General features: G+C 45.0%; 1 protein-coding gene across 3 annotated transcripts; it reads left to right on the forward strand.

Annotated features, from left to right (window-relative positions):
• Positions 1-118: 118 nt before the first annotated feature.
• FBXW2 (F-box and WD repeat domain containing 2) lies at positions 119-25,666 on the forward strand. Of its 3 annotated transcripts, none has more exons than XM_085882613.1 (9): positions 119-216; positions 1,477-1,642; positions 3,093-3,441; positions 7,149-7,377; positions 7,477-7,671; positions 17,799-17,932; positions 18,096-18,182; positions 24,103-24,272; positions 24,515-25,666. In XM_085882613.1, exons 3-9 carry the CDS (start codon positions 3,175-3,177, stop codon positions 24,801-24,803), a joined length of 1,371 nt encoding a protein of 456 aa, XP_085738739.1. In that variant the 5' UTR covers positions 119-216; positions 1,477-1,642; positions 3,093-3,174; the 3' UTR covers positions 24,804-25,666. The 3 variants fall into 3 exon arrangements, with proteins under 3 accessions (XP_085738739.1, XP_085738737.1, XP_085738738.1); XM_085882611.1 differs by lacking the exon at positions 119-216 and adding an exon at positions 925-1,218; XM_085882612.1 differs by lacking the exon at positions 119-216 and adding an exon at positions 942-1,100.
• Positions 25,667-26,014: the final 348 nt, after the last annotated feature.

A 26,014-nucleotide genomic window follows, 5' to 3' on the forward strand; every position in this document is an offset into this window, starting at 1 on the left:
ATTTCCGTTGACCCCCCCCCCCAAACTCATCATTCATGACGATCTGTATTTCCACCAATCAGATCATCCCGTTCTTTCTTTCTCTCAACCAATCAACGTTGAGGACATTACATGGTAACTTGATCAACGAGAGTTGCTGCTTCTTCTTCATCTGCTTGCGGTTTTTTCGTGATGAGAGCAAGTCGAAAAGCCTGTTAATGTGGATTTCATTGAAATGTATATTTAAAATTGCTGCAATAATCCAATCTACATTTATTAGTGTGCAGATAAAGTGCAGATAAAGATGTTCTCCCACAGATTACATATATATATATATATATATATATATATATATATATATAATACAGTGTATATATATATATATATATATATATATATATATATATATATATATGTTTACATACAGTGCAAACTTTATCGATGTACTCACATTTCATTGGTACTGTACACGGTACATACTTTCTCAACGATCGAACATTCTAAATAGTACGTAATTTATAGAAATGTGTGTTGTTGTTGTTGATTGGTCCGTTTCCTTGACAACGGTTTTGAACGGAGTACTGTACTTTTGATTGAGTGCTTAAACCGCTTGACGAGCGCTCTCCAATGAACGTGGGAACTGAGCACACAACCCCCAGGACGGCATCTTCGTGGTTTTTTTTGTTTTTCTCACGGATTTTACTTCCTCGCTTTTATTTTCTCACCGTCGTGCACAATAATTTCAAATTGATGAAACTTCTTTACTTTTAAAATCAATAAAAAACGAACAACGAATTTAGTAATTATAAAAAAAACAGTATAAAAAAAATCATAATTTACCTGTATAGTTAAAACAAAGCTTTATTTACACCACGACAAAAGAAAAAGAAGCGATCTCGAAACGAATCTGCAGCGCCGAAAGCACGGCTGTTTGTCCGTGAGGCGAATCTGCTTGGCCGTTTCGCGCGCTGCCAGCTGGGAATTTTCAGCTGTCTTCCGGTGTGCCGATTCCTGCTCGACTCTTCCTTTCTCTCATCGCCCTTTTCGGTTTCCCTCAGACCCCCTCGTGTCGGTGGTTCTTTCATATCACCGAGCTTCGACTGCTCTTTTCGTTTCACAAGGTGTCTGCAGTTCCTCTCGCTTTCTTCAGTGTTCCATCCTCGCTCGTCCTGTCTTTGCCCTCCTTTCGTCTTTCTCAGTTTTCTTCCCATTCTCAGTGTCTTGACCCTCAAGGCTGATGTAAGCTCACCGTTTATAGCCCTGTGTTGTGTTTGTCCTCGTGTGATGGCCACGTGTGACCCATACTCCAGGTTAAGGGTGTCTGGTCGTTATTAGAACATACTAGGGAAGGAGGGATGGTGCACACCACTCGCTCAATACTCACTCAATATATTCACTCAATGCAATGTCGATATTTGTAAGTGAAGCAATCTCAGGAGTGTTCCCACCACTCCGTGGTTAGTCTGAAACGGTGGTTGTGGTTTCCCTGTGCTGCAGCGTGACAGCCGGATGGAGTAGATCGTTCTCTCGTTGGATTCCTTGCCCAGTATGTAGCACACTTGGCACCATCTCGAGGACCATCGACACCGCTCGGTTCCGAAGCCGGTGTTCCACTGTGGGGGTGGTGACGGGTCTCCATGGAATGGTGCCGACCACTTGCTGAGTAAGTCCAAAACAGCTGTTGTAAGTCTGAGTGACCATTACATACCCGCCATTTGGTTGGCGTTCCACGGAAAGACCCACTGACTTGAGATCGCCCCGTCTCCCGAGTGGTTCAGTGATGGTCTTGGTCTGTCGCATTTGACTTGATCGTCCCCAGGTGATTGTTGAATTGGTTTGTAAAATGGAATGATCTTTTCCTGCCTTTCTCTCTACGATTAGAAGAGGGTTTTTTTTAACGTGTCGATTGATTACATGTGTCTTCCTGATGAGACACCACTTTTATAAGACTGGTGTTGGTGTAAAGTGGTGAAAACGCATCACGTGACCGTCGCACAAGGACCATATTGAGTTGTGGTCCGTGTCTATGCCTGATGGAGTTCTCCGTTTCATTGCCGAGTTTTTCTCGTTCGATGCTCTCCATCCCCCCAGTGCTGATGTATCCATCACCTGTTTGTGAGCCATTACCGAAATCGAGCATCGAGAATTGCCACGTTTTACCCATCCCGATGGATCTCCACGGCTTACAATGTGCTCGAGGCTCTCCATCACGTCCTTGTAAACAATTGGACACGGTACCTACTTCTACTGGTTCCATCCAGCCCATTGTGGTTCGACGACAGCATGCTTGCTGGCTGTGGCCCCCACAAAATACTGACCCTCTAAAGCCAAATGGCATTGTGGTTCCATCACATGTGGGTCTAGTTCAGTGGTCCCCAACCTTTTGATCCCACTGGCCGTATTCACTACTCCCAACGATGTTGGGAGCCAGAAAAAAATTGATGCATTTCCTTGAGTTTTATTGATGCAAATTGATTTGATTCCTCCCGGCGGTAAGCGGCAGTGGCCGGCAGCGGCATTGTGTAAACCCCTTTAAAATTGCTACATGGAAATGTGTTTTGATTGGAAAGTCCTCGCGGGCCGCACTATAGGGCTCCGCAGGCCACATGCGGGCCGCAGATTGGGGACCAATGTAGTAGTTCATGAGGTGATGGCAGACAAATTGGCACGTTGGATGGAATTTGAACCTGGAATCCCAGTGCCACGAGCCGTGAGCTTCAGGTTTGGAAGACATATAATCTTGTGGAGGAAAGTTGAAACTGGTTAAGCCAAATTATTTCCTTGATTGTTCACTTTGTTTGAATTTGTTCTACATTTTAAAGCACTTAAATTTAACGTTTATACAAATTATCCAGCATTGCTCTGAAACAACCCAGACACAAAATATCCTGGGTGATCTTGTGTATTAAATTTAAAGAACACGTTTTTTTTTTTTTTTTTTTTAAGTAAGGAGTCTGTGACCGATCAAATCCCATGAAGGCTTCACTATTATTGGTAGTAAACGGTGTTCTCATGGAATAATTAGTCGTAGATCATTTATAATATTTTTTTGGACTACTTTGTTTTCATATCTGATGGTATGGTGTGTGTGCGTACACTTTGTTGTATTGCAGAATGCCACATAGTTTTTGAGTTACCTCGTTTCTGTACCAGCTGAGAGTAGCGCAATGCTGGGATGGTGATGTGTCTGAGAGCATGGAGAGCGTGGAATTTGAGGCCTGGCTCGGACGCATGTCCAGTTCCTTTCTATCGCTGTCCGATGCACAACGAAACGTGACTTTGGACAGGCTCATTGCGGTCTGCGGTCCGTCACAACTCCGGCACCTTTCCACCCAACTTGAAGCTCTGCTGAAGAGAGACTTTCTGAGGTTGCTTCCGCTCGAGCTCTGTTTCCATCTCCTTAAATGGCTCGATCCAGCATCGTTGCTCACATGCTGCCTCGTCAGCCGCACCTGGAACAAGGTTTGGATGGGAGGTGTGAGTCTGCTGCCTTGTTCGTGGGGGTGATTGTGTATTTGGGTGGAGAAGAAGGTTGGTTTCATCACAGTTAAACCGTCATGAAGTTTAAAAAAATGTTGAGCTGATTGTTATTGCGTAATTTTATTTTTTTACTTTATTCCCTGGAAATATTTGTCCACAAGAAATGCAGCATAAAGTAGAAATTGCAACCTCATTGAATTTTGCTGAAATGTTGATTTTAATGTTTTTTTTTTGTGAGTGCCACTCCGACAAGATGGTGCAGAGCGAGCGCACTTACCTTTGCCACGTCTTGCTCGGGCTGCAATTCCTGACCCAGATATAAACCATCCTATTTGGCTTTCATTACAAAGTTCACCGGCGTCCCTCAAATGTATGTGAAGCTGGGTGTCCCATCTGTTGTAAGCATTATTTGGTGAATGTTAAAGATCCCATAGTTTCTTTTGATGAAGAATATGTGACTTATCTCCCCAACCATGAACTAACCTCGACAATGAAAACAAAAACAAAAACAAAAAAAAAACCTGCAGGTTCCTCCCTATACTGGCCACAGTCGATAGACTAGTCCAAAATCATGAATCGCTGCTCACCATCACTCTTTCATTCCTCTTTTTTCCCGCCTTTGGAATAAACTCCCACACTCTCTTCAATCCCATTCTTTCCTCCAGGCCTTTAAAACAGCCTTTCACCACCACCTGTTATCTTCCCCCATCCAAAACTTCGATCTTTTCTACCCCCGTTAATCCACCCCAAACTCACCTTCCTGAAAGTCCCTGTGGTGTCCATCTTGTGTACCCCGTGTTCCCCGTCCCATCCCTCTCCCTTCCACAGATCTCCTAATGTGTCTGTTCCCCACTGTTTTGTCCTTCCCTCTCCTGCCCCTCTTGTCACATTTCCCCCCCCCCCCCTTGCTCTGCGTTGTGTGCTAGCTCTCATATGAGCCTCGACAATGTATACAAAAAATCCCCCCAAAAACCTGCAGGTTCCTACCTATACCAGCCACAGTCGATAGATTAGTCCAGCTGGTTTATTTGAAAGGCTTGGACCAATCTTGCATGATCTACCTTGCAATCGTGGAACAGAGTTTAAGAAAAATGAGTATTTTTGAGTGCTGCCATGTCTTATCCACAATCGGCCACAATGAATGCTTTTTCTTGAGCTTCAACTTTGCAAAGAAAAAAAAAAAGTGCACGAGGACGTTGCTGAAACGTTCATTCTCGATGGCACATTGGATTACATGATTACATTTATGTTTTTGCAATGGCTGCAATTGCCCAGCATTGTACTGATTTGTAAATTACACAGATCTGTAGCTTTCTGTGTAATTGCACAGAATAGCACAGATTTGTAGCTTCTGTGCTATTTGATGCTGTAATTACAAGTGATTAGCGTTGACGATTACATGATTGGGAAATAAACCCATTGGGTTTGAAAGCTTTCAGGTTTGAAATTACATGATTAACGTATTGTAGCGTTGACGGCTCGACTAACTTCGAGCTCGTCGTGGGGGAAAGTTGAAGTCCCGCTATGTCCTGAGTGGCTCAACTGAGGAGACTTTCCGAATTGATGGCGGACAGCGTGTGTGAGTCATGAGGAGAGACATGAGAAACCTGAAAGCTTTCAAACCCAATGGGTTTATTTCCCAAACCACAATAATCAAAAGAAGCAGGGATGATTGAACGTAACAGAGGAGACGACGGTGAGTTGTGGTGTGGAAGAAAAGGGGACACAGAATCGATAATAAATAATTATGTACAATGAAGTAACATTTTTTTTTTTAAAGAAACTCAGGCGCTTCACTCCGGACTCGGTCACAGACGGGAAGGGGCCAAAATTGGGGGATTCTGTTCTAGTGGTAGCGGGGATGAGCAAGTGATGAGGGATGATCAGGACAACAAGGTGAGCAGATGATGAAACTAAGCACACCCGCAGGTTGACAAAACGGGGCAAGGCAGGAATGACAAAATTGGCAGAGGAGGACGAACATGCACAAGACGAAGACAGGCAGGCAGGATGACCTCCTCAACTCTTTCTCCTCAGTCTACCTCAGACTCGCACACCCTCTCGATCGTTCTCTCTCGCCCAACTGCTTTTTTCCTCCCGTCTTCACCTCAGACTTCCAACTCCAGATTTTGCTCCTCCCTCTCCTCTCCCTCGGCAATGCTTTTCCCCTTTGGGAGGTGTCTGACTCTGCCCCCACCCCTCTCGTGGTGGTGCTCTGCCCTCCCAGGTGATCCATTGTTCTGCCCCCACCTCTTTCATGCCAAGTCTCCTGATCCCAGTAGAGGTTGACATAGAGGATATCCACACAATTTCCTTAACCATGATCCCTAACTAATTATTTCCACCACCACCCACTTTATGTAGTACATGCAAACAAGACAATTCTTCAGCGAGCATTTACTTACTTGTACATCAAGTGGACCCGCAGGTAATTCCTATTACAGGTAATAATGGACAACACATATTCCTATTACATCTACTTGCACATGGACCATGCAACTCTACACATTCCTATCTGCTCTATGGTGACAACCCCCCCCCACCCCCCCTCCCCCGGGCAACCCACAAACATAACAGTATTGTTACGTCGGCCAAATGGCTGAGTTGAATTTAGTGCCTATTCACCGCGATACCAAGCTCAAATTTGGAACGGCCCCGAACGGTGGAGCGGAACGCTGGGTACCTCGCCATGCAGGGGTCATAATGAGATTGAAATCCGAGCGGTGATTTCGCCGGCAAGGTGGTGAATTTAATAAGTGGTGTTGAGCACCCACGACCCCTATATCCTCAAAAATGATTTAAAGCCAACACTACTATTTTCACACAGCGATCGATAATGGTCCAAATAACTAATGTCAAAAGCAGACGGGGCATGATGTTGGGAGGTGCTGGGCCCCATCGGTCAGCCGTGCATGTGTTTCCCCATCTCCAAATTTCCGTAAACATGGCTCTCCAGTCAAAATGCAGACTGAATCAAACTCAACTGAGCTGTTCGCCAGCCCTTTTGTCACCTCATCCGACACACCATCCTGTGACGTCACCAAGCCCTGCCTGCGCTGCGCCCGTTGGCCTTTCAGGCACTACTCAAGCCGAAGCCCTGCCAATAAACCTCTCGGTCCCACCGGAATGTTCGAGGCTTGCTCGAGAGCGTGCCTGAACTTGTGCCCTGGTCTTCCCACAAGGCAGCTATCTCACAAAAGGACATAAAAGACAGACTTACAGAGGGTAAAACAATAAATTGGGGTTTCAGGGAGAAGTGTGTTTCGACACAAACATTAGTTGGGAAGACGACATGCTTTCTATATGATGATCAACACATATTCCTATTACATTTTATTTTACCTCACTCTTGCGCTAAAACATGAACTTAGGGAAATAACTATTCTAATCAATACATTCTTAGCTTCTCGAAGTCATTTCTGCAACGGGATAAATAAACCACAATGACTAACATCCAGTTATCTGAAAACATCTGTGATTAAGCGGACGAGAGACATGATGAAGCACACCAATTGATTGGAGATATCTGCTGAAGATCCTGAATTGTGCATTTCTTTCACAAGGATGTATGGAGAGAAATTTGATAATCGGATTGGGTAATTCTGAGTTTTGGAAAAATTATGAGGGTTTCGTTTTAAGAGCCGTAACTGTAAAACTGGTTTATTTATTCCTTTGTTGGTTAATATCAGGTCGTGAATGGTTGTAGCCAAGTGTGGTTGGGAGCTTGCCGAGAGCTGGGCGGCTGCATACCGGACAACGGTGGGCCCCAGGATGGCCGTCACTGGAAGGGTGTGTACGTGCATGCTAGTCAACGCCTGCGCCAGCTTCACTCTGGCAAAGCCTTTGAGACATCGGTTCTCATGGGACACAGCGCCCGCGTGTATGCGTTGTACTACCGCAATGGCCTGCTGTGTACAGGTACAACACACGCCTTTGTAAGTTTCTCGAGATAACACAGTGATTTTTGATTTTTGTTGATTTTGAACTTGTATCTGGATTTTTTGTTTTTGTATGCAGGCTCAGATGATCTGTCTGCCAAGTTATGGGACGTGAAGACCGGACAATGCATCTATGGCATACAAACACACACCTGCGCCGACATCAAGTTTGATGAGCACAAGCTGCTCACTGCATCATTTGACAACACTCTTGCCTGTTGGGATTGGGCGACTTGTACCAAGACCAAGCATTTCCTGGGTCACACTGCTGCTGGTATGCTTCTGTGACCGTGATCACCAAATTCCGAACCTTGTGATAATTACGCTTAAAATTTGACCGAAGGCTTTTTTTTCTTTTTTTTTGTATACCTTGTCGAGGCTCGTATGAGAGCTAACACACAATGCACAGCAAGGGGGCATGAGACAAGAGGGGTGCGAGTGGGAGGGACAAAACAGTGGGGAACAGACACATTAGGAGATCTGTGGAAGGGAGAGGGATGAGACGGGGAACATGGGGAAGAGAAGATGGACATTACAGGGACTTTCAGGAAGGAAAGCACGGGAATTGAATCAAGTGGGCTTGGGTGGATTATCGGGGGTAGAGAAGATCGAGGATTTGGATGGGGGATGATAAGAGGTGGTGGTGAACAGCTGTTTTGAAAGCCTGGAGGGAAGAATGGGAAAGAATATAGTGAGGGAGTTTATTCCAAAGGCGGGAAAAAAGAGGAATGAAAGAGTGAAGATGAGCAGTGATTCGTGATTTTGGTAGTTTTACCAGAAGGGGGTTGTTGGCGAAGCTTGAGCGCCCTGTGGAAATGTGGTGGGGACAAATCGCAGAGAGAGCAGGCGGGGGGGGGGCAAGGCTGGAGAGGAGACGGTAGAAGACAGAAAGACCACCGACCAACCTGCGGTGATTGAGTGAGAGGCCCAAAGACTCAGCTTCATTGCGGGAGATGCCGATGATCCTAAATGACCTGGTTTCGACAGCGTGAAGCCGAGAAAGGTGGGAGGCAGGAGCACCAGCCCAGAAGGGAGAGCAGTACTCCATCAGGCTACGGACAAAAGCTTTGTCAGTGGTCAGGAGCTCAAGAGGGCCGAGGAAGGACTTTGCACAACGGAAGATTCCCAGTCGGCGACTGGCTTTGATGCGAGGTTGGAAATGTGACTTTACCAGGAAAGGTCATGGCAGATAGTGAGACCCAGAAGCTTGAAAGAAAAGACTTCTTCCAGAGGATTGTTGAGAAAATGGATGGGGGTGGGGGGTTCGAAACGGCCCTTTCGAAGAGACATAGTGAGAGTGTGAGATTTGTCTGGATTGAAAGACATGTTCCACGTGTTGGACCAGTTTGTGATTTTATCAAGATCTGCAGTGAGCGAAGAAGCTGCTGCTTGCCGGTCTGAGGGATGACAGATGGTACGGCAGAGGGTGGAGTTATCAGCAAAGAGATTTAGAGGATTTTCCAGAGTCGGAGAGATCATTGATGAAAACCAGAAAAAGAACAGGGCCCAGAATGCTACCTTGAGGAACTCCAGCCTGGACAGGAAGGGGGGGGATGAAAGAACTCCATTTAGGGCCACACGGTGACCGTGACAGGAGAAGAAGTCTGCGAGCCATGAGTGGAGATGGCCTTGGATACCATGGGAAGAGAGTTTGGTGAGTAGTGCAAGGTGCCAGACTGTGTCAAACGCACGTGATATGTCCAGGGATATGGCTCGGATTTCCTGTCTGGCATTGAGGACCTCCATCCATTGATGGGAGAGCAGAAGCAGCATATCCAGGGTGGAGTGACCTGGTCTGAAACCAAATTGATGATCGGAAATCAAGCCATTGGAGAAGAGGAAGGATTTCATGTCTGAAGCGATGATGGATTCCATAACCTTGCTCATGATTGGGAGAAGGCTGATTGGTCTGTAGTTGCAGGGATCTGTTTTTGTACCTTTTTTGTGCAGGGCAGTGATGTTTGCTGATTTCCAAGCAGATGGCAGATGACCTTGGGCAAATGAGGGGGTGAATAGAACAGAGAGAGGGTGAGCAAGAGCAGAAGTGCAGGCTTTGAGGACATGTGGGCTGATGCCGTCTGGACCGGTTTCAGAATCTGAGTCGAGGTTTGACAGCAAGCTCTCCACCTTGTTAGGAGAAAAGGACACAGAGTCCAGGGACAGTTGGGTGCGACTGGGTAAGGTGGGTAGATAAAATGATGGGTTTCGGACACAAGATTTCGCTGCAAACACCGAGTTTAGGCATTCAGCTTTTTCACGTGCGGTATCAGCAGTGCGGCCATTTGAGGTAAGCGAGGGGATGGAGGGGGAACATACACCAGAAACAGATTTGATTAGACGCCACCAGGATTTTGAGGAGGGAGAGAGGTTTGAGAGTTCAGACTTGAGATGAGAAAGATGTTGTTTCCTGGCTCTCCTGAGGGTAGATAAACACTTGTTCTGAGCTTTGTGGAAGGAACTGAGATTACCCTCAGTTGGGTTTGCTTTCCATGAGGCAAAGGCAAGTTGTTTCAGGACAACTGCCTCACCACAAGCTTCAGTAAACCAAGGGCGGGAGGAAGGGTAGGACAACTGAAGACGAAGGGGGATAAATCTGTGCATGAGGGAGAGCAAGTTTCTTTGAAAGAATTCCCAGGATGAGTTGATGTTTGAGAAATTAGTGATGGGAGACCAGTCTGTAAGTTTGATGGCTGCTTGGAGACCCTGCCAGTCGGCTTGAGTGAAATGCCAGACTCGACGGTGGTGAGGTGGTTCTCTGATAATAGCCAGAGAGATGTCCACTTTGATAAGGACGTGGTCAGAAGAACCGATTGGAGCAGAAGAAGAGCAGCAGATATTGTCAGGGAAATTTGTCAAAATCAGATCCAGAAGAGATGGAGTCCCATTGGTTGAGATCCGGGTCGGGAAGTTGACCGATTGAGTGAGTCCAAATGAGTCGCAGAAAGCTTTTGCTGAGGTGCCATGGCAGGTGAGAGAGGTACCCACACCTAGCCAACTGGCGTGATGACAATTGAAGTCACCACATAAGAGGAAGAGAGAGTTTGGATGAGAAGATAGAAGATGGTCCATGTTTTCTGATAGTGAGGTGTAGATGGAGTCATCACTGTTTGGTGGACGGTACAGTACACATATAAACATGAGGTGGGAGTGGAGGGGAAGCCGTAGCCAGAGGTATTCCTGGAGGTGTGGGGGAGTGAGAGCAGTGCATGGAGAGTGAGGAATAGAGTCTTTGATGAAGAGAGCAATTCCTCCACCAGGACGAGGCTCAGGTCTGTTATACCGGAGGAGGGAGTAACCGGGGAGAGATACTTGGGAGTCAGACACGTCTTGGGAGAGGAAAGTTTCTGTTAGGCAGATTATGTCTGGTTTGTCAGTGGCAGCCTGTGTGGAAACATCTGAAAGGTTTGAGCGAAGGCCCCGGATATTTGAGGTCCACACTTTTAATGAAGAGGTAGGGGAGGAGGCTTTGGGTGCAGGGGGTGGGGGGGAGGGGGAGGGCAGGACAGGGGGCGAGGGGGGGAGGTAAGGAGGGTTGTTGAAAGAGTGTGGGGGATTGCAGAATAGCAAGGGGAGGGGCCGAATGAGGAGGAGAAAAGGCTCTGTGGTGCTGGGAGAGAGGGGGGACAAGAGAGGCCGAAGAAGACAGTTGAGGATTTGAGGAGGTGGAGTGAAGAGATGGAGGTGAGGGGGCAGTGGAGGGAGGCAGCTTGGTGGATGAGAGGGGGGGCAACTTTGAGAAGGATGAGTGAGGGGGATGAAAGGTGGGAGAAAGGTGAGGAGGGAATTTTTGAGAGAGGTGAGAGGGAGGCTTGGAGGGAGAAGAGTGGGATGGTTGCTTTGAGAGTGAGAGTGAGGGGTGAGGGGGGTGAGTTGGCACTGAAGTTGGAAAAAAAGAATGGTTGATGGAAAGTGAACATTCATAGCAAACTGGGGTTTTTAAAAGTTTTAGGTCAGAGATGCGATTTAACACAATTATTGTATTTATTTGTCTTGTCTTGTATTTAACTTGTCTTGTATTTAACACAATTCGTGCACAGTCGAGTGAGGCTTGCTTTTGAAATGTATTTATTTGTCTCTACAAGAATGAGGCTCATGCAAGAGCAATGTTAAATTGAAAGTGGGGGTAGTTGGGCAACAATTGGACACAAGTAGCAAGGAAATAACCGAATAGGAAAGGAAGAGAGAGGGAGAAGGGAAGGAAACAGTGAAACAAGTAAGTAAGAGTGTTGGGTTGTGAAGTGTTCATGGGGTAAAGATCATGGGTCAGGATGGGGAATGACGTAAGGTGGCAGTGCCCTTCCTGCTTGAAACCCTTGAGGGAAGAGTGGGAAAGAACTATCTCTGGAAGGCAGTTCCATTGATTGGAGAAGCAAGGGACAAAGGAGTTGATGTGTGCAGTCAGACTGGATTTTCTAAATTCAACCAGGAAAGGGTTACTGGAAGAACGTGTGCATCCTGAAGTTAATGGGGAGGGTTATTGGACTGAGCGAGCAGAGGGAGCAATGTTGGAGAAGAGTTTGGTAAAATACAGAGACTACCGATCTACCTGTGATGTGAAATCAACAAATTATGTGCTTCGATCTGCATAGCACAGTGATGGGGCTACTTTTCGACACAAGGTGGAGTCATCTATAAAAAGGAATAGTGGGTTCTCCAGAGCATCGGAGACGTTATTTATAGAGATGAGGAGCAAGACGGGGCCCCCCAAAACATTGCCTTGGGGAACTCCAGCCTCCAGTGCAAGAGGGAATGAGAGGGTTCCATTGTTCTCATTAAAATGGGTCATACGCGTTGTTCTCCCCATGGTATGACTCACACCATTCCTCGTTTATCATAATGTTCTTGCAGACCCCACAGCGCAGCACCTGCAACAGCAGAACAGAAACTTTTGAAAAAGCTAAAGAAGCATTTCTGCACAGGGCTATATATTTACCCCATGCACAAAGTGAAAATCGGTGTTAAGGAAGTGGTTCATTCAGACCGAAGTCTGTGGACAGACAGACACACAATGATCGAGGAACAACTTAATTTCAATTCAATGTCATATTTTGAACACTGAAGAACGCGAATCTGTGCACGAACCTGCAGTTTATCAGTACTTTTGCTCTGAATTTGGCAAATTTTACAGAATCTTGTCCTCAGCGTTCATGCGCACAGTCGAGTGAGGAATTTTTTTTTCGTCTGCCTCTGAGAGTAAAAAATTGAAAATAATTACAAACAGGAAACTTACGGTGCTGTTTTTAGGGACGTCACAAAGGACACAACCAACAGGCATGAATACCGTATTTTCCGGTGTATTAACTGCACCCATGTTTTTCACCCTCAGAATAAATTAATACTTTGATCATTTTATTTTCTGACCTAGATCTAAATACGTTTGTACATTAACTTTAAAAGGAACAAAGTGACTGAGGTATCAACATGCTTACTCCCATGTATGCTTAGTTTCGTCGAACAGTCTTATTCTCATTTTCAAGAAGTTGAAGAGAAAGGAGAGGATATCAAGAAGTTTTTATTTTTCTTTCTTATTTTTTTATTATTATAAAAGCGGATTTTTTTTTTTTTTAAACGATGAAAAGGAAGAAAAGGAATTCATACCGGTATCATACATATTTCTTGTGGACGTGTGTCCCTGAAAAGGGTCGTTTGGGTTTGATGAAGCTTTTCAGCTAAACCTGAGGCAATTCTCGTCGATGCTTTCCTCGTCGAAGACGGCATGGAACTCCTTGTCCGAATCAGGGTAGAGCAAGTCCGCGTCGCTGTCTACATCGCTGTCACCGTCATTTGCAGCAGCCTCCTCCCAAATGATGTCGTCCATGTTGTCGGGAATGGAGCATTTTAGAAATGCTCGCTTGATGATGTCCGATGGTATCTCTTCCCACACCTTGACGATCCAGCTGCCGATCGGAAGGTCGACCTTTCTCACCCTCCCGCTTTTGGTGTAGGTCTTCTCCCCACTCCTTATCCAGTCGGACCAGCAGCGACGTAGCCCGTCCTTGAACGGCTTGTTGATGGACACATCGAGGGGCTGTAGGAGCGATGTCATCCCACCTGGGATGACAACGACATCGGTGTTGGTCCAACAGAGCAGCGCTTTTGTGACATCTGAATGCATCCAGGACTCGCATGGTCCGTCGTCAGGAGAGACTGCCATCCGGCCTACTACTCCAGACTGTGCGCACCCAGTCCTGGACCAGTCCCTCGTCTATCCACGCCTTCTGCTGTGCACGAACAATGATGCCGGCTGGAAACTTGTCTTTGGGCAGTGTCTTCCTCCTCAACACGACATACGGGGGAAGCTTGCCACCATCTGTGTGCGATGCAGGCGAGCTTGATTGTGAATTGGTCCTTTTCGTGACTTGTAGTGTTGATCTTCACGCTGCACTCCCCCTTCACTGTGATGGTGGTCCCTCTTCGGTATGTTGAACGTAAGGGGGTCTGGTCGGCATTCCCAATCCTGCTGAGGGATATTCATGTTCTCGGTGAAGCTTGATGATGTTAGACTGGAAGCGTTTCGTCTTATCAGTCATATCATTGGGTAGATGCTGTGATGTGTGTGTGTGTGCACGTCGTCGAACTGACAGTTGATGGCGTGCCATGTACCTGCAGGCCCACGGCAGGCTGGCTGTGAAGTCCCCAATGCCATCCTCTTTAGCTAAGCTTTTCGCCTTCAGTCTGAGAGCAAGTATTGAGATGATGGAACCCTCTGCTCTTTTCTCCCAGACCTAAGCGACAAGACGCTCCTTGAGATGAGGCCACTTCGCTGACTTTCTTCTCAGCGCCTTCTTCTTCCTTGGCATCTTCTCCATCGTTGCCTTGCTTGTCTCAGCGCTGGATGACGGATGCATCCATGCCCAATCGCCTCCCAGCTTCCCAGCTCCCAAACTCGTCTGCAGATTGGCGGACGGAGAGTTCGAACGCTGTGGTGAATGAGCGCCTTGACATCTTGATTAATAGAATGGATGATATGTGACGTAAGCCGAAGAACTCACGAAGCACAAAGCGGCCTTTCTTGAGAGTCACGTGACCGCCCCCAGCCTGTTGTCGGATGCACGTAGGCTTGCGCGCAAGCTTATTTGAGGTGGGTGCTCCGTTACTAGACTAGCTCTTGTCAGGGGGTTCACATAACTGGTTCACAGCTACTCATGCGTGGTTAAAAAAAACAACAAAAAAACTAAATGTGTTCTTCAAAGATGATCCGAAAGCTCAAAAGCATACAAGCACAACAGAGGATTTTGATCGATTTTTCTCAGCGAGTGTCGGTGAGATTCTTCCGTGATAATTCTGATATACACTACTGTACTGTTATTTCAAAATTGAAGTGCACAAAATTAAGTTTAAAATGATAACATTGTAATTTATAAGTTTTATATGATTACTTATAACAAAAATAAAATAGATCAAATGAGAACATTTGAGCAAAGAAGAAGAATAAGAGGAGGTTTTCTCAGCTTATGTCGGTAAGATTATTCCATGAAAATTCTGATGAGTGATGCACTGCGATTTCCAAATTAAGTTTATATATATATATATATATATATATATATATATATATATATATATATATATATATATATATATATATATATATATAATATGATAACATTATAATTTACAAGTTGTATTGTAGGTTTATAACTTATAAGATAAGATAAGATCTAAGGAGAAAACACGAGCAAGGAGGAAGGGGAGGAGGTTCAGGAGCATCCAGAACGGAAAAAAAGAGCGGCTTGTGAGTGTCTCATCTTGAGCAGACGTTCTGCGGGAGCGCGTACAGAGGAGTGAGATGCATTCGAAGCTGAGAGACGTTTTAAAAGTCGGAGTGACGCTTGGGAAAGTTGACGAGCACACTTGAAGCTGACGTTTGTTTGTTTTTCGTGAGTACCAAACTATTTCTGCTGGCACTCATTGGAGAACTAAATAAAAAAAATTAATTGTGTGAACCCCTGGCTATTGTAAATAATTCTTCTTTTGATGTGAGAACCAGGTGTTCTTCTTCTTCTGTTGTGTTAATGGCATTTTCAGAGCTGTGAGGCTTCATACCACGCACATAAACTCCGTTTTTTATTTATTTAATTTTTGCACACGGAAACACTGCACAAACTCTTAACCTGAACCGATTAAAAAAAAAAAATTAAATGGCAGAATTGAGCTTAACAGCAGTTCTGACTGCTAAAAAGAAGTGTTCATTTGGAATGTAATTGAAATGCAGCATTGATCGTTTTTATGACTGATTTTGTTTTTTCTATACCCGTGTATTAACCGCACCTCCAACTTTTACCTTTTTTGCCGATTGAAAAAGTGCGGTTTATGCACCGGAAAATATGGTAACTAATTTAACATGTTAAATAAGGTGGTGTAAAAGATGGTGCATCAACGGTGGTCAACGTCTGATTCCTGGTTGCTTTTCTAATGTGATGTCACACACTTTGTGACCTCCTTGGGAAGCTCTGCATTCAAGTTTGATTTTGTTTTGCGAATGGAGCCTGAATGTGGAAGCACATGACCAAGCTGCCTTGTACTTCTTCCCTTAAGAGTATTGTCTTTGGTAAATAATGGTTAGGGTGGCGGGCTTTTGATCCTCGGGTCCTGAGTTCAAATCCCACTCAGCTGTTGAATTAATACCAGGTGGGGTTAACTCGGCCTGTCATCCTTCCGAGGTCGGCAAAATGAGTGCCATCTTGCTGGTATACTGTGTCGGAGTGGCGACCCGTCCAGGATTGTGGCCAACAGCCAAGGAGACTGCTAAAGCAGCACCAACGCTCTGCACAGAGTATGGTCCCAATCTCCTCCTCCTTTGGCAAATTGACGGAGTGATATCTGTGTGTTGTACAAAGCATTAATAGCCACAGTAATTGTCCAAATCATATAAAATGAAGGTTCCTTGGAATACTAATCGACTGGATCGGTCAAACTTCTAAAATTATACTTGGCACATGATTAGTTATTAAATTAATGTGGCAGAGAAGGCCGCCTTAATTCCTGGATTTCAGACTTCCTCCACTCATGCAGTTGATGTGTTGTCATCAATGGAATAATCTCCTCTTTCCCAGTGGAGGCTGGAGTTCCCCAAGGTAGTGTTTTGAGCCCAGTCTTGTTCCTCGTCTATATAAATGACCTTTTCCTGCTCTGGAAAATCCTCACTTCCTTTTTGCAGATGCCTTTACAATGTGTCGTACAGTACCTTACCTTCTGCTCCGCAGATAGCAGCTGCATATTTCTCTGCTGATCTGGAAATTATTATGCACTGGTCTGATAAATGGAACGTGTCCTCAAATCCTGGAAAATGCACTGTTTCACCCTGTTGCTCCAGAAGGATCGTAAAGGTAACCCACCTGTCTGTTTCCATGGTTAGTCACTGGAAGAAGTTTAGTCTTGAATTTCTAGGTCTTACCATCAGCTGTGACCTTCCCTGGGCCAACCACATAGCAAAGTTCGCATCCAAAGTCAGATGCTGATTGGGCATATTCTGTCGATCCAAGTCTTTCCATGGAAAATATGAGCTACTCACAGTGGTCTACAAGGTCTTTGTCCATAACTTATTGGAGTGCTGCTCTCCACTTTCCAGCATCACATTTCGTGATCCTGGATTCTGTGGAATGTAAAGCTCTCAAAATTATTGGAATCTCCCGTGATGAGGCCAAATCACAAGGTATGTTGCTATCGCATCGCAGGGAGGTCAATGGTCTCTGTTTTCTTCTGTCTTTTCTTCAACATTGCTTCCTCTGCTCTTTCAGTCATGAGACCTTCAGCATCTCCAGGATGCATGTGTTGACCTTCTCCTGGTTAAACCTCCAAAATTCATGCCGACTGCACACCTCAGCTGCTTTGTTCCTCGTGTCTTGGTTGAATTGAACTTCCAAAATCCAGGCTGACTGCTCACTTCAACGACTTTCTTTCCCACTCTTCTCTCCAAGGCTTCAAGCAGAGTGCACTACACCCTGACCCATGATATTTACCCCCATCAACCATTCCTCACCCAATCCTCTTACTTGCTGATTTTAGTGTCGACTCATCACACCCCCCCACCCTTTTAAAAAAATCTCTGTTCATTGTTCATTAATTCTTTCCTGTCATTCCCAATTGTTGCCCAAACCACCCCTCTGTCACTTTTGCCTTGCTCTTCCATCAGCCTCGCTCTTGTCAAAAAAAGACATAAAGAAGAAGAGGTTGGCTATTAAATACAGTTATCTAAGGCTTCACTGCATCTCGGCTTCCTTATTCATTAACATTTGATCTCAAATTGTGTGGCCATTCCAAAGCTTTGGACAAGTAACTATAGAGGGAGGGGCATCGTTCTCCCAAGTAAAAACTATCTTTGTTAACGCGTTTCATTGTTGTAACATTTTAATGGGGATGTGCATCCTTGATGTTGTACTTACCCATAATGTTTTGTGTCAGTTTTCAGCGTGGACTACAGTGACGATCTTGACCTGCTGGTGAGTGGTTCGGCAGATTTCACCGTCAAAACCTGGTCACTGTCGACCGCCATGTGTCTCAACACACTCACCGGTCATTCAGAGTGGGTCACCAAGGTGAGCATTCTTGTTTTCAGAGCGTGAAGTGGCTTGTACGATGGTTCCTTTGTTCTGCAGGTGTAGCTTTCAACCTCATTATTTAATATTTTGAATGTCAGCACCATTAATTGATGTTCCTTGAACTGTGACTGCCTGTCATGGTGTTTGTATGTTGTTGCAGGTGTTGCTCCAGACGAGCCACGTGGAGTCTCTGCTGCATAGCCAGGGGGATGCTGTCCTGCTGAGTGCCGATAAGTACGAAATCAAGGTAAGGCATGCATATGTGGAACTCTTTTTTTTTTTTTTTTAGTTTATTTCTCCTGAATGGAGAAATGTGCAAACTGACTCAGTTGTTCACAAGTCTATTCAATTGGCATTTATATTTTGAGGCCATTATGAAAGCAGAAGATAGAGTTTTGTTGTTTCCCAAATTGAGAAACCAATACTGACTGTATTGCCTCCCCCCCCCCTTTTTGGAACGATGTTACCTCCAAAACGAGATTTGTTGTGAGTGAAGCTTCACTGCCAACACGACAAACCTCGGGGATTGGTTGAGGATTGGCCACATGGATGGGAGGAGATATTTGGTAGCCCTTGGTAAAGTGTGTGTGTGTGTGTGTGTGTGTGTGTGTGTGTGTGTGTGTGTGTGTGTGTGTGTGTGTGTGTGTGTGTGTGTGTGTGTGTGTGTGTGTGTGTGTGTGTGTGTGTGTGTGTGTGTGTGTGTGTGTGTGTGTGTGTGTGAGAGAGAGATTAGTGTCGTTCTCTGACCTGAGACGAACGTCATGATGTCACCACCACAGCGTACGTTCTGTCCGTAGCTCCCGTAAGAGCTATCTCACAGTGCTAATTACAAAGATGTAATTTCAGATACTGTCACAAGTGCATGGGAATTGCAGTTACTGACCGTTTTGCCATTATTAGGGCATCATCAGGGCAACAAGCTTCCATGCACTTGTGATTTAAAACCTTTCGAATCCAGTGATGACTCCAAATGCCTGACTGCATTCAATGATGACTCTAGATTGTGCTTGGTAAAGTGGGAGACACAAATTATTGTATACAAGAAGAGAAATAACCCACGATGTAGCATCAAAAATAATATAGCATCAACAGCTCGACTAACGTTGAGCTTGGGCGGTGGGAGGTTAAAATCCTGCGATGTACTGAACGATTTTAACTCCCGTGGAGATGTTCCAAATTATGGTGGACAACGCGTGCGTGGGTCGTGAGGAGAAACAAGAACCTTATCTCTTTTAAAGCCAAAGGGTTTATTCCCCAAGCTAAAAACAACCAGGGGAAGATTGACCTGGCGAAAGGAATATGACGGCGGGTTGGGAGGGAAGATGAGAAAGGCAATTAATAAATAATTATATACAATGAGAAAGAAAGAAATCTAAAGAAACTAAGGCTCCTCACTCCGGACTCACACAGATGGGAAAGGGACAAATCTGGCTGATTCAGCTCTGGTGGTAGCTGAGGGAGGTGGGTGGGGGGGGGGGGTTGGGGAGGAAGAATGGTTGCAGAGCAGCCATGAACAGGTAACAGGCAGACAAGCCGGTAGGCGACGAGGGTTCCGCTAGGATCGAAGCGCTGGATACGATGCTTTTCATTCTGACCGATCCACCGACGAAGATTCATTGCCAAGACGTATTGGTTCACATACAATTGTTCCTCTGCCTGGCAAGATTTTTCCTATTGCGTATTTTGCCAACTGGCACTCCTCACAGAACTACCATTTGAAAAATAAAACCTAAATCAAAAATCGGCTCGAGTAAAATTTTCTAAATATCTCAAAGTGTTTAATTCCGAAGTCTCATTTCTCCACATTCAAAACTAGGACAAGTATTAAAATGGTGAAAGTAGGTCGAGAAAAAGTATTTTTTCGATTTTTGCATATTTCAGCCCCGACACCCTTGGTGATCGAATCTGGAAAAATGCTGCGATTCAATTTTGTAGTAGTTATTAAACTCTATCCATGCACCGAATTTGAACGTTCTACCGTCGACGGTTTCCGAGGTCAAGGTCACTTAACATATTCCCTGGTTCACCACCTTTCCGCATTCGGAGGGCTGCCATTCAGAAACTATGAGAGATAGAGCATTGTTATGCTGTCGCGATAACGAGATGGGGATGCAAGGAATAGGCAGGAGTTGGTCCGGTCGCTCTACCTATCATAGAAGCCGCGCTGCGTCAGTTACCGTTTGGGTTCTTAAAACGCGGTTCTTCGACCGCTGCATAGCAACGGGTGGTTGCTTAGCAACGAAACTCAAACGCGCACGCTCCCAGCCCATATGGCACCTGATCGCCAAGTTTCATCGAAATCGGTTTGCTGGTTTGTGCTGTGGAGCCTCGCGTTGCGCGCGCGCGCACACACACACGCACACGCACACGCACACGCACACGCACACGCACACACGGAAAACCCGACAATAACGGATATCTAGCGAATCCCAACAAACAGGGCGAAGGCAGGCAAATCGGATGATCTCCTTCATGATTCTCCAGTCCTCCTCGGTCCTTTTTCTCCTCAATTCTCTTTTTCTCAGTTTTCGTCAGAACTTCACGGTCCTCTCTCACACACCCAACCACCTGATTTGGCTCCTTCCTCTTCTCCCCAAGCAATGCTCTGCTCCAAAAGGCGTTCATAACTCTGCCCCTCTCTTGCAAAGTCTCCCGGCATCCCCGGTAGAGGTTTACAAAGGCGTAATACGCACAATTTCCTTAACAGTAATCCCTAATTATTATCACGAACTATTCCCTGTATGGTACATATTCAAACAAAACATTCCTTAAGCTGACAAGTCCATACTTACTACATCAAGATGGACTAACTAATCATACACAGACCATACTACTCTATCCATTCCTATCTGCTCTATGGTAATATCTTACCTCCCCAACTCCCACAAATGTAACAATAAATACCAGGATTCACATAACAATGGGGAACCAGCCAGGGCTTGAGCAAGGCATGAGTTGGTTTTTGGGTCCAGTAAGCAATGCAGGGCTGCTGCAGAAGTGGGGTTGCTGCTGCACAGGGCTGCTGTGGTGAGGTATGGTGATGAAGAGTGGGATGCCACTACTCAAAAAGTCCGGCCGCAACTGGTGGGCAGCTACATCCCTCGTAAACTTTTGGACGGCCCTCATACACGACCATTCCCTCTCATTGGCTGCCCATTAGCGTGGGTGCCGCCTTCATCTGGGCCATCCTGCCCTATGGGGCGGGCCCAAGAAAAAGTGTTCTATTCTCAGCCAGGGCTCTACAGTCAACGTTGTCATCATGGCCCACGGTGCACTGACCATGCAGTCCGTAATGTTGCCTTTCAAAGTATGTCATGCTTTTCTGTGCCTTCCTCCCCAAGTCCTCATCCGGCCTCGCTTGAAAATAGGTTTACACAACAAACCTACTCTATAATGTCTTAAAGTTAACAATTGCTGCCTCCTCGGTGCATGTTTTACAATATGATTTACCTCGAGACAAATCTATATTATAAAAGGAGCTCAGTCTCGGCGTGCCTGCATCCGTCCATCCCTGTGTGCCTTCCTGTCTGTGTGCGTCCACAATTGTCTTATAGGGGATACCACTAATCAAGCCCAATCTGCAAACGGTATGATATAGTTGAGTAAGGTGAGGATAGATGAGCCGGTTTCAATTTATATTCAAACAAAAGCTCTTCCTCCTTCATCTTCTTCGTTACTTATAATAATGGTGTCTCATTCAATCCCGTTTCTCATCTCGATTTGATTCAGAAAATGCTTGCAATATTCAACACTTTTTTTTTCAACATTTCCATTTTATTCATATCACAGTAATATATATTGCCATATCAAACAGTGTTTCTAATTATACACCGCCTTTTGCTCCACTTGCAACACAGGTGAGAAAAGGATATGAAAAAAGCAGCTGATATTTCAAAAATTTATTCGCACAATTTTTAAAGGGTGAAAGTTAATTTTTCGCTGGGTACCCCTTCTCATATTTATTACAAGAGGTCTCCAAGTCCATACTATTCTTAACCCTAATCTATGGATCACCCCCATCTTCATGGGGGTTCAACCCCAACACCCTCCCCCATACATGTAACGGTACTTTTTTGGAACAGAAAATCACTGGCTCCAAAATTTATTTTTCTTTTTCTGTATACATGATGGAGGCTCACTGAAGAGCTAGAGCAGAATGGAAGGGAACAAAATGGAAAGGGGGAAGTATCAACAGTCGAGAAGAAGTGAGAGTGAGATCAAGGGGGAGGAGAGAAGGACACATTGGGTGAACAAGCTGAAACACAGCAAGAAGAGGAAGGGGAAAGCGGGATGAAACAGAAAATGAACAAGTGAAAAGAGGTGAGGGAGAGGGAGAAAAATCACAATAACCTGGAGAAATAAAGGATTGCAAATTACATTTGATTGAAGGAGTGTAATAAATTGCATTTGATTTGGTGTACATGTTCTTATTACCTCCGCCACCGAAGGTGGATGGAGGTTGTGTTTTCACCCATCTCTCTGTTACTGGTGAAAATCGCATTTTTGTTTTTTTTCCCCCAAGTGTATTGGTTGGTCGTGTGTGTTATTCTGTCTGTCTGTATGTTAATCGCCTACAGCTCACAATTTTAAACAGATCGTCACGAAACTTCACCAAATGGTCGAGTTGGTCACAAGAAAGAAGCCTATTGATTTTGAGCTCAAAAGGGCAACATAAGGCCAAAGGTCAACAACTTGGGTCATATTTTTGAAAATCCTCAATTTTCGTCTGATTGACTTGAAATTTGAAGAGGATTTGCATATTTGGTCATTGAATTCAACCACCAGTTATTTTTAAGGTCATACTTGTTTTCGGGATTTCGCAAGTATTCTCCTCTGCACGACATTTTTCTTGTTTGAATGTCTGTTTGTGAGCAGTTATCTCAAAAAGTTGTGGATGGATTCAGACGAAATTTGGTGGGCAGGTTGGGTGTGTGACAAGGATGAAATGATTAGATGTTGGGGAAGATCTGGATCAGGATACGATAATTTTTTAAGTGATTTTTCACCATTGAGAGATGGGGCCAAAAAAGATATATAGCACTATATCTCAAAGTCTTTGACGGATTCAGCCAAAACTTGGTGGACATGTTCGGTGTGTGACAAGGAAGAATTGGTTCGATTTTGGTGATGATCTGGATCCGGATACAATAATGTTTCATTTCTCAAGTAATTTTTCACCATTGAGAGATGGGGCCAAACACAATATGCAATATCGTACGATATTTCAAAAAGTTGTGGATGGATTATGACACGCCTTGGTGGATGAGTTGGTTAGATGACGAGAACAAGCCGATTAGATTTTGGTTCAGGTCAGCATATCAGGCCCATTAGTGGGATACAAAGCGTAAACTGTTCAGCCTGTAAGATATATGCGCTCTACCGAGTGCCGTTCCAGTTTTAGTTTGACAAACTGTGTGCTATAGGTGTTCTGGATAAGTCATATTGAGGTTCTGTTCATTTCATCTGGTGGTGGCTAAAACAAAAGTAACATTCTACCAATCCCATGCACTCACAGCACACAGACATGGTTTTCTTTTATTCTGAAATGCCAATCAGGAAATTTGCCAAAACCTGTCTTATAATTAGTTTTACTTTTTCGTATACAAACTCGAGGTTCATTGAAGAGCTATCACACAGAACAGACCAGAAGAAGAGGTATGTATTAGAAAGAGGGGAAACACCAACGGTATGGTAGAGGAACACAACAGAGGAACTCTCTATGTACAGGAGTGAGACTCATTGAAGAGCAAGGTAGAACAAACATTAAGGGAATGAATGAACAGGAAGGGAGGAGGGGAGGAAACACTGAAACTAGAGGGTAAAATGGTTGGGTCAGGCAGGTAAGATGATTGGGTCAAGAAAGGTTAATGGGCAAAATAAAGATCATGACTTTGAATTGAGGATAACAAGAAATAGTGAGGCACTCCTTACTTTGAAGCCCTGGAGGGAAGAGTGAGACAGAACAGTCTCTGGAAGGTGGTTCCATGGATGGGAGAAGCAAGGAAAAAAGTTAATGTGTGGCTAAACTTGCCTGGAAAATGTTAGATATAACCTGGAAATGGTCTGGTATTTTAGACAGGCCAAGATATACGAACCATCTTTGAACTTCTTGGTTGTTACTCGATTACAAAGCTTGCCTAAATGTAAACCTGGGTGCTCACTCCCAGGTGTGGCCGCTAGGACGTGAAATAAACTGCCAATGTCTCCGTACACTGTCCGCGAGTGAAGATCGCAGCGTATGCTTGCAGCCGCGCCTTCACTGCGATGGCCGTTTCATTGTCTGCGCATCTGATTTGGGTCTCTTCCAATGGGACTTCACCAACTACCAACTGCTCAGGTATCACTGACGTTTTCCTGCTTCAATAGTTTGTGCTCTGCTGTTGTGATGATTGTCATGGAATGCTGTTCGCTTCGAGAGCTACTGTACCAATGAATGTGGAGGTTCGGTGGCCTGTGTGACGGAATGATATCTCATGGAGGCTGTTTTGTTTCACAGTTTGAGGCTTGCATTGCAGTCAGGGAGAAACGGGCAACTGCTGAAGAAAAGGTGCTTTATAGCGTTTTCATTGTGCCTCACAGGGTGATTAGGTGCACCGAGCTCATTGGATTCCCACTGCTTGGTTTCGGTGAGGTCTTCGCTCTCATCCTGCACCAGCGGAGCCTGTGCTTGCTGGACATACGCTCTGAGACTTTACTTGCTTCCTGGCCGTTACCCTGCTTCCGCAAGTCGAAGCGTGGTTCCAGCTTTCTGGCAGGCGAGACTGCCTGGCTGCATGGTTTCGGCAGAGAGAAAGACCAGGGCCTCGTGTTTGCCACCAGTATGCCAGACCACAGCATACACCTAGTCACGTGGTCGGAGCGTTCCTGAGCCTCCTAAGCTCTTTCTACAGCAATGAGACTGTGATGGAAGCCTCATTGATGTCCTCGTGCATATCTTCCAGCATTTTTCTGCCCCCTTGCCCTCCACCACCCCCCCCATCTACCTTATTCTTTTTGTTTATTTTGCAAATTGACTTATTTTGAAAGTTTAACCCTCATTACGCTTTACGCAGGGATTGCAAGAGCATGTAAATTTACTTTTCTTCAGAAATGCGATTTGTCATATACATAAAGTTTTTATTTGTATTTTTGCAGGATATTTTTGGCCTGCACCATGGACAATCAGGTGTGTGTGTGTGTGTGTGTGTGTGTGTGTGTGTGTGTCTGTCTGTCTGTCTGTCTGTCTGTCTGTCTGTCTGTCTGTCTGTCTGTCTGTCTGTCTGTCTGTCTGTCTGAGTCTGACAAACCGTACAAATGGGAAACCAAATCCGATTTGGTAAGGAGACCTGTGCGAGTTTCCCACGAAGTGAATCTTCACATCAATGCGAAAAGGACCTTTGACTGAGCGTTTTAACACCGACTCTTGCTCAAAACCAACACCAAAAATCCGATACCAACTCTCCCCTTGTTTCTGCGAGATAGATAACAAATCGCCATTTATTCTGTAATGCAACAAATGGGCAGTTTTGAATCTTGCACCTTTTTTGTTGGGGGGGGGTGGATTGTTCTTCTATCTTTTCCTTCAAGCATAACATTTTATTTGTAATCATACTTAACAGTTGTATATTTGATTTGTACAGCAATAATCATTAAATAATATGCAACAGCATCCCCCACCCTTTGCTCTACCCGCTCTTCTTGCTCGCGCTGCCCCACTTCTATCGAATGATAATGGTCTCTTCATCAAATTTGGAAACTGACGAGATGTCATATTGACAATGAGATGCTTTCGTGACTTTGTAACCGTCGGTCAAGGCATGCATGAATGACACTTTCTCTAAGAAAGCCTTTTCGAGTTTCCTTGTGAAAATTTGTTCACTGTATCTCTTATGCTATGTAATATTTCCTCCTTAGGTCATACCATAACTACAACTACCACCACTACTACAATGGCCCAATGATTCCCACCTTCATATGGGGTCAACGTTTTTGGCTCAAGACTTTCATGAAGCTGTTGGCCAGGCTTGTTGTTTGACTGAAGATGATTTTGGCAGGAATTTCACATTTGTTCAGGATGCCAGTGATAACTCACCAACTCTT

This window comes from Eptatretus burgeri, chromosome 5, assembly GCF_056783735.1.
Source record: "Eptatretus burgeri isolate ZD-2024b chromosome 5, Ebu_testis_v1, whole genome shotgun sequence".
Classification (NCBI taxonomy): domain Eukaryota; kingdom Metazoa; phylum Chordata; class Myxini; order Myxiniformes; family Myxinidae; genus Eptatretus; species Eptatretus burgeri.

Coding starts and splice junctions, on each gene's coding strand:
- FBXW2 (XM_085882613.1), top strand. CDS start 3,175: ATGGAGAGCGTGGAATTTGAGGCCTGGCTCGGACGCATGTCCAGTTCC. Junction 7,378..7,476: donor CAATGGCCTGCTGTGTACAG/GTACAACACACG, acceptor TTTTGTATGCAG/GCTCAGATGATCTGTCTGCC. Junction 18,183..24,102: donor CCGATAAGTACGAAATCAAG/GTAAGGCATGCA, acceptor GCTCACTCCCAG/GTGTGGCCGCTAGGACGTGA.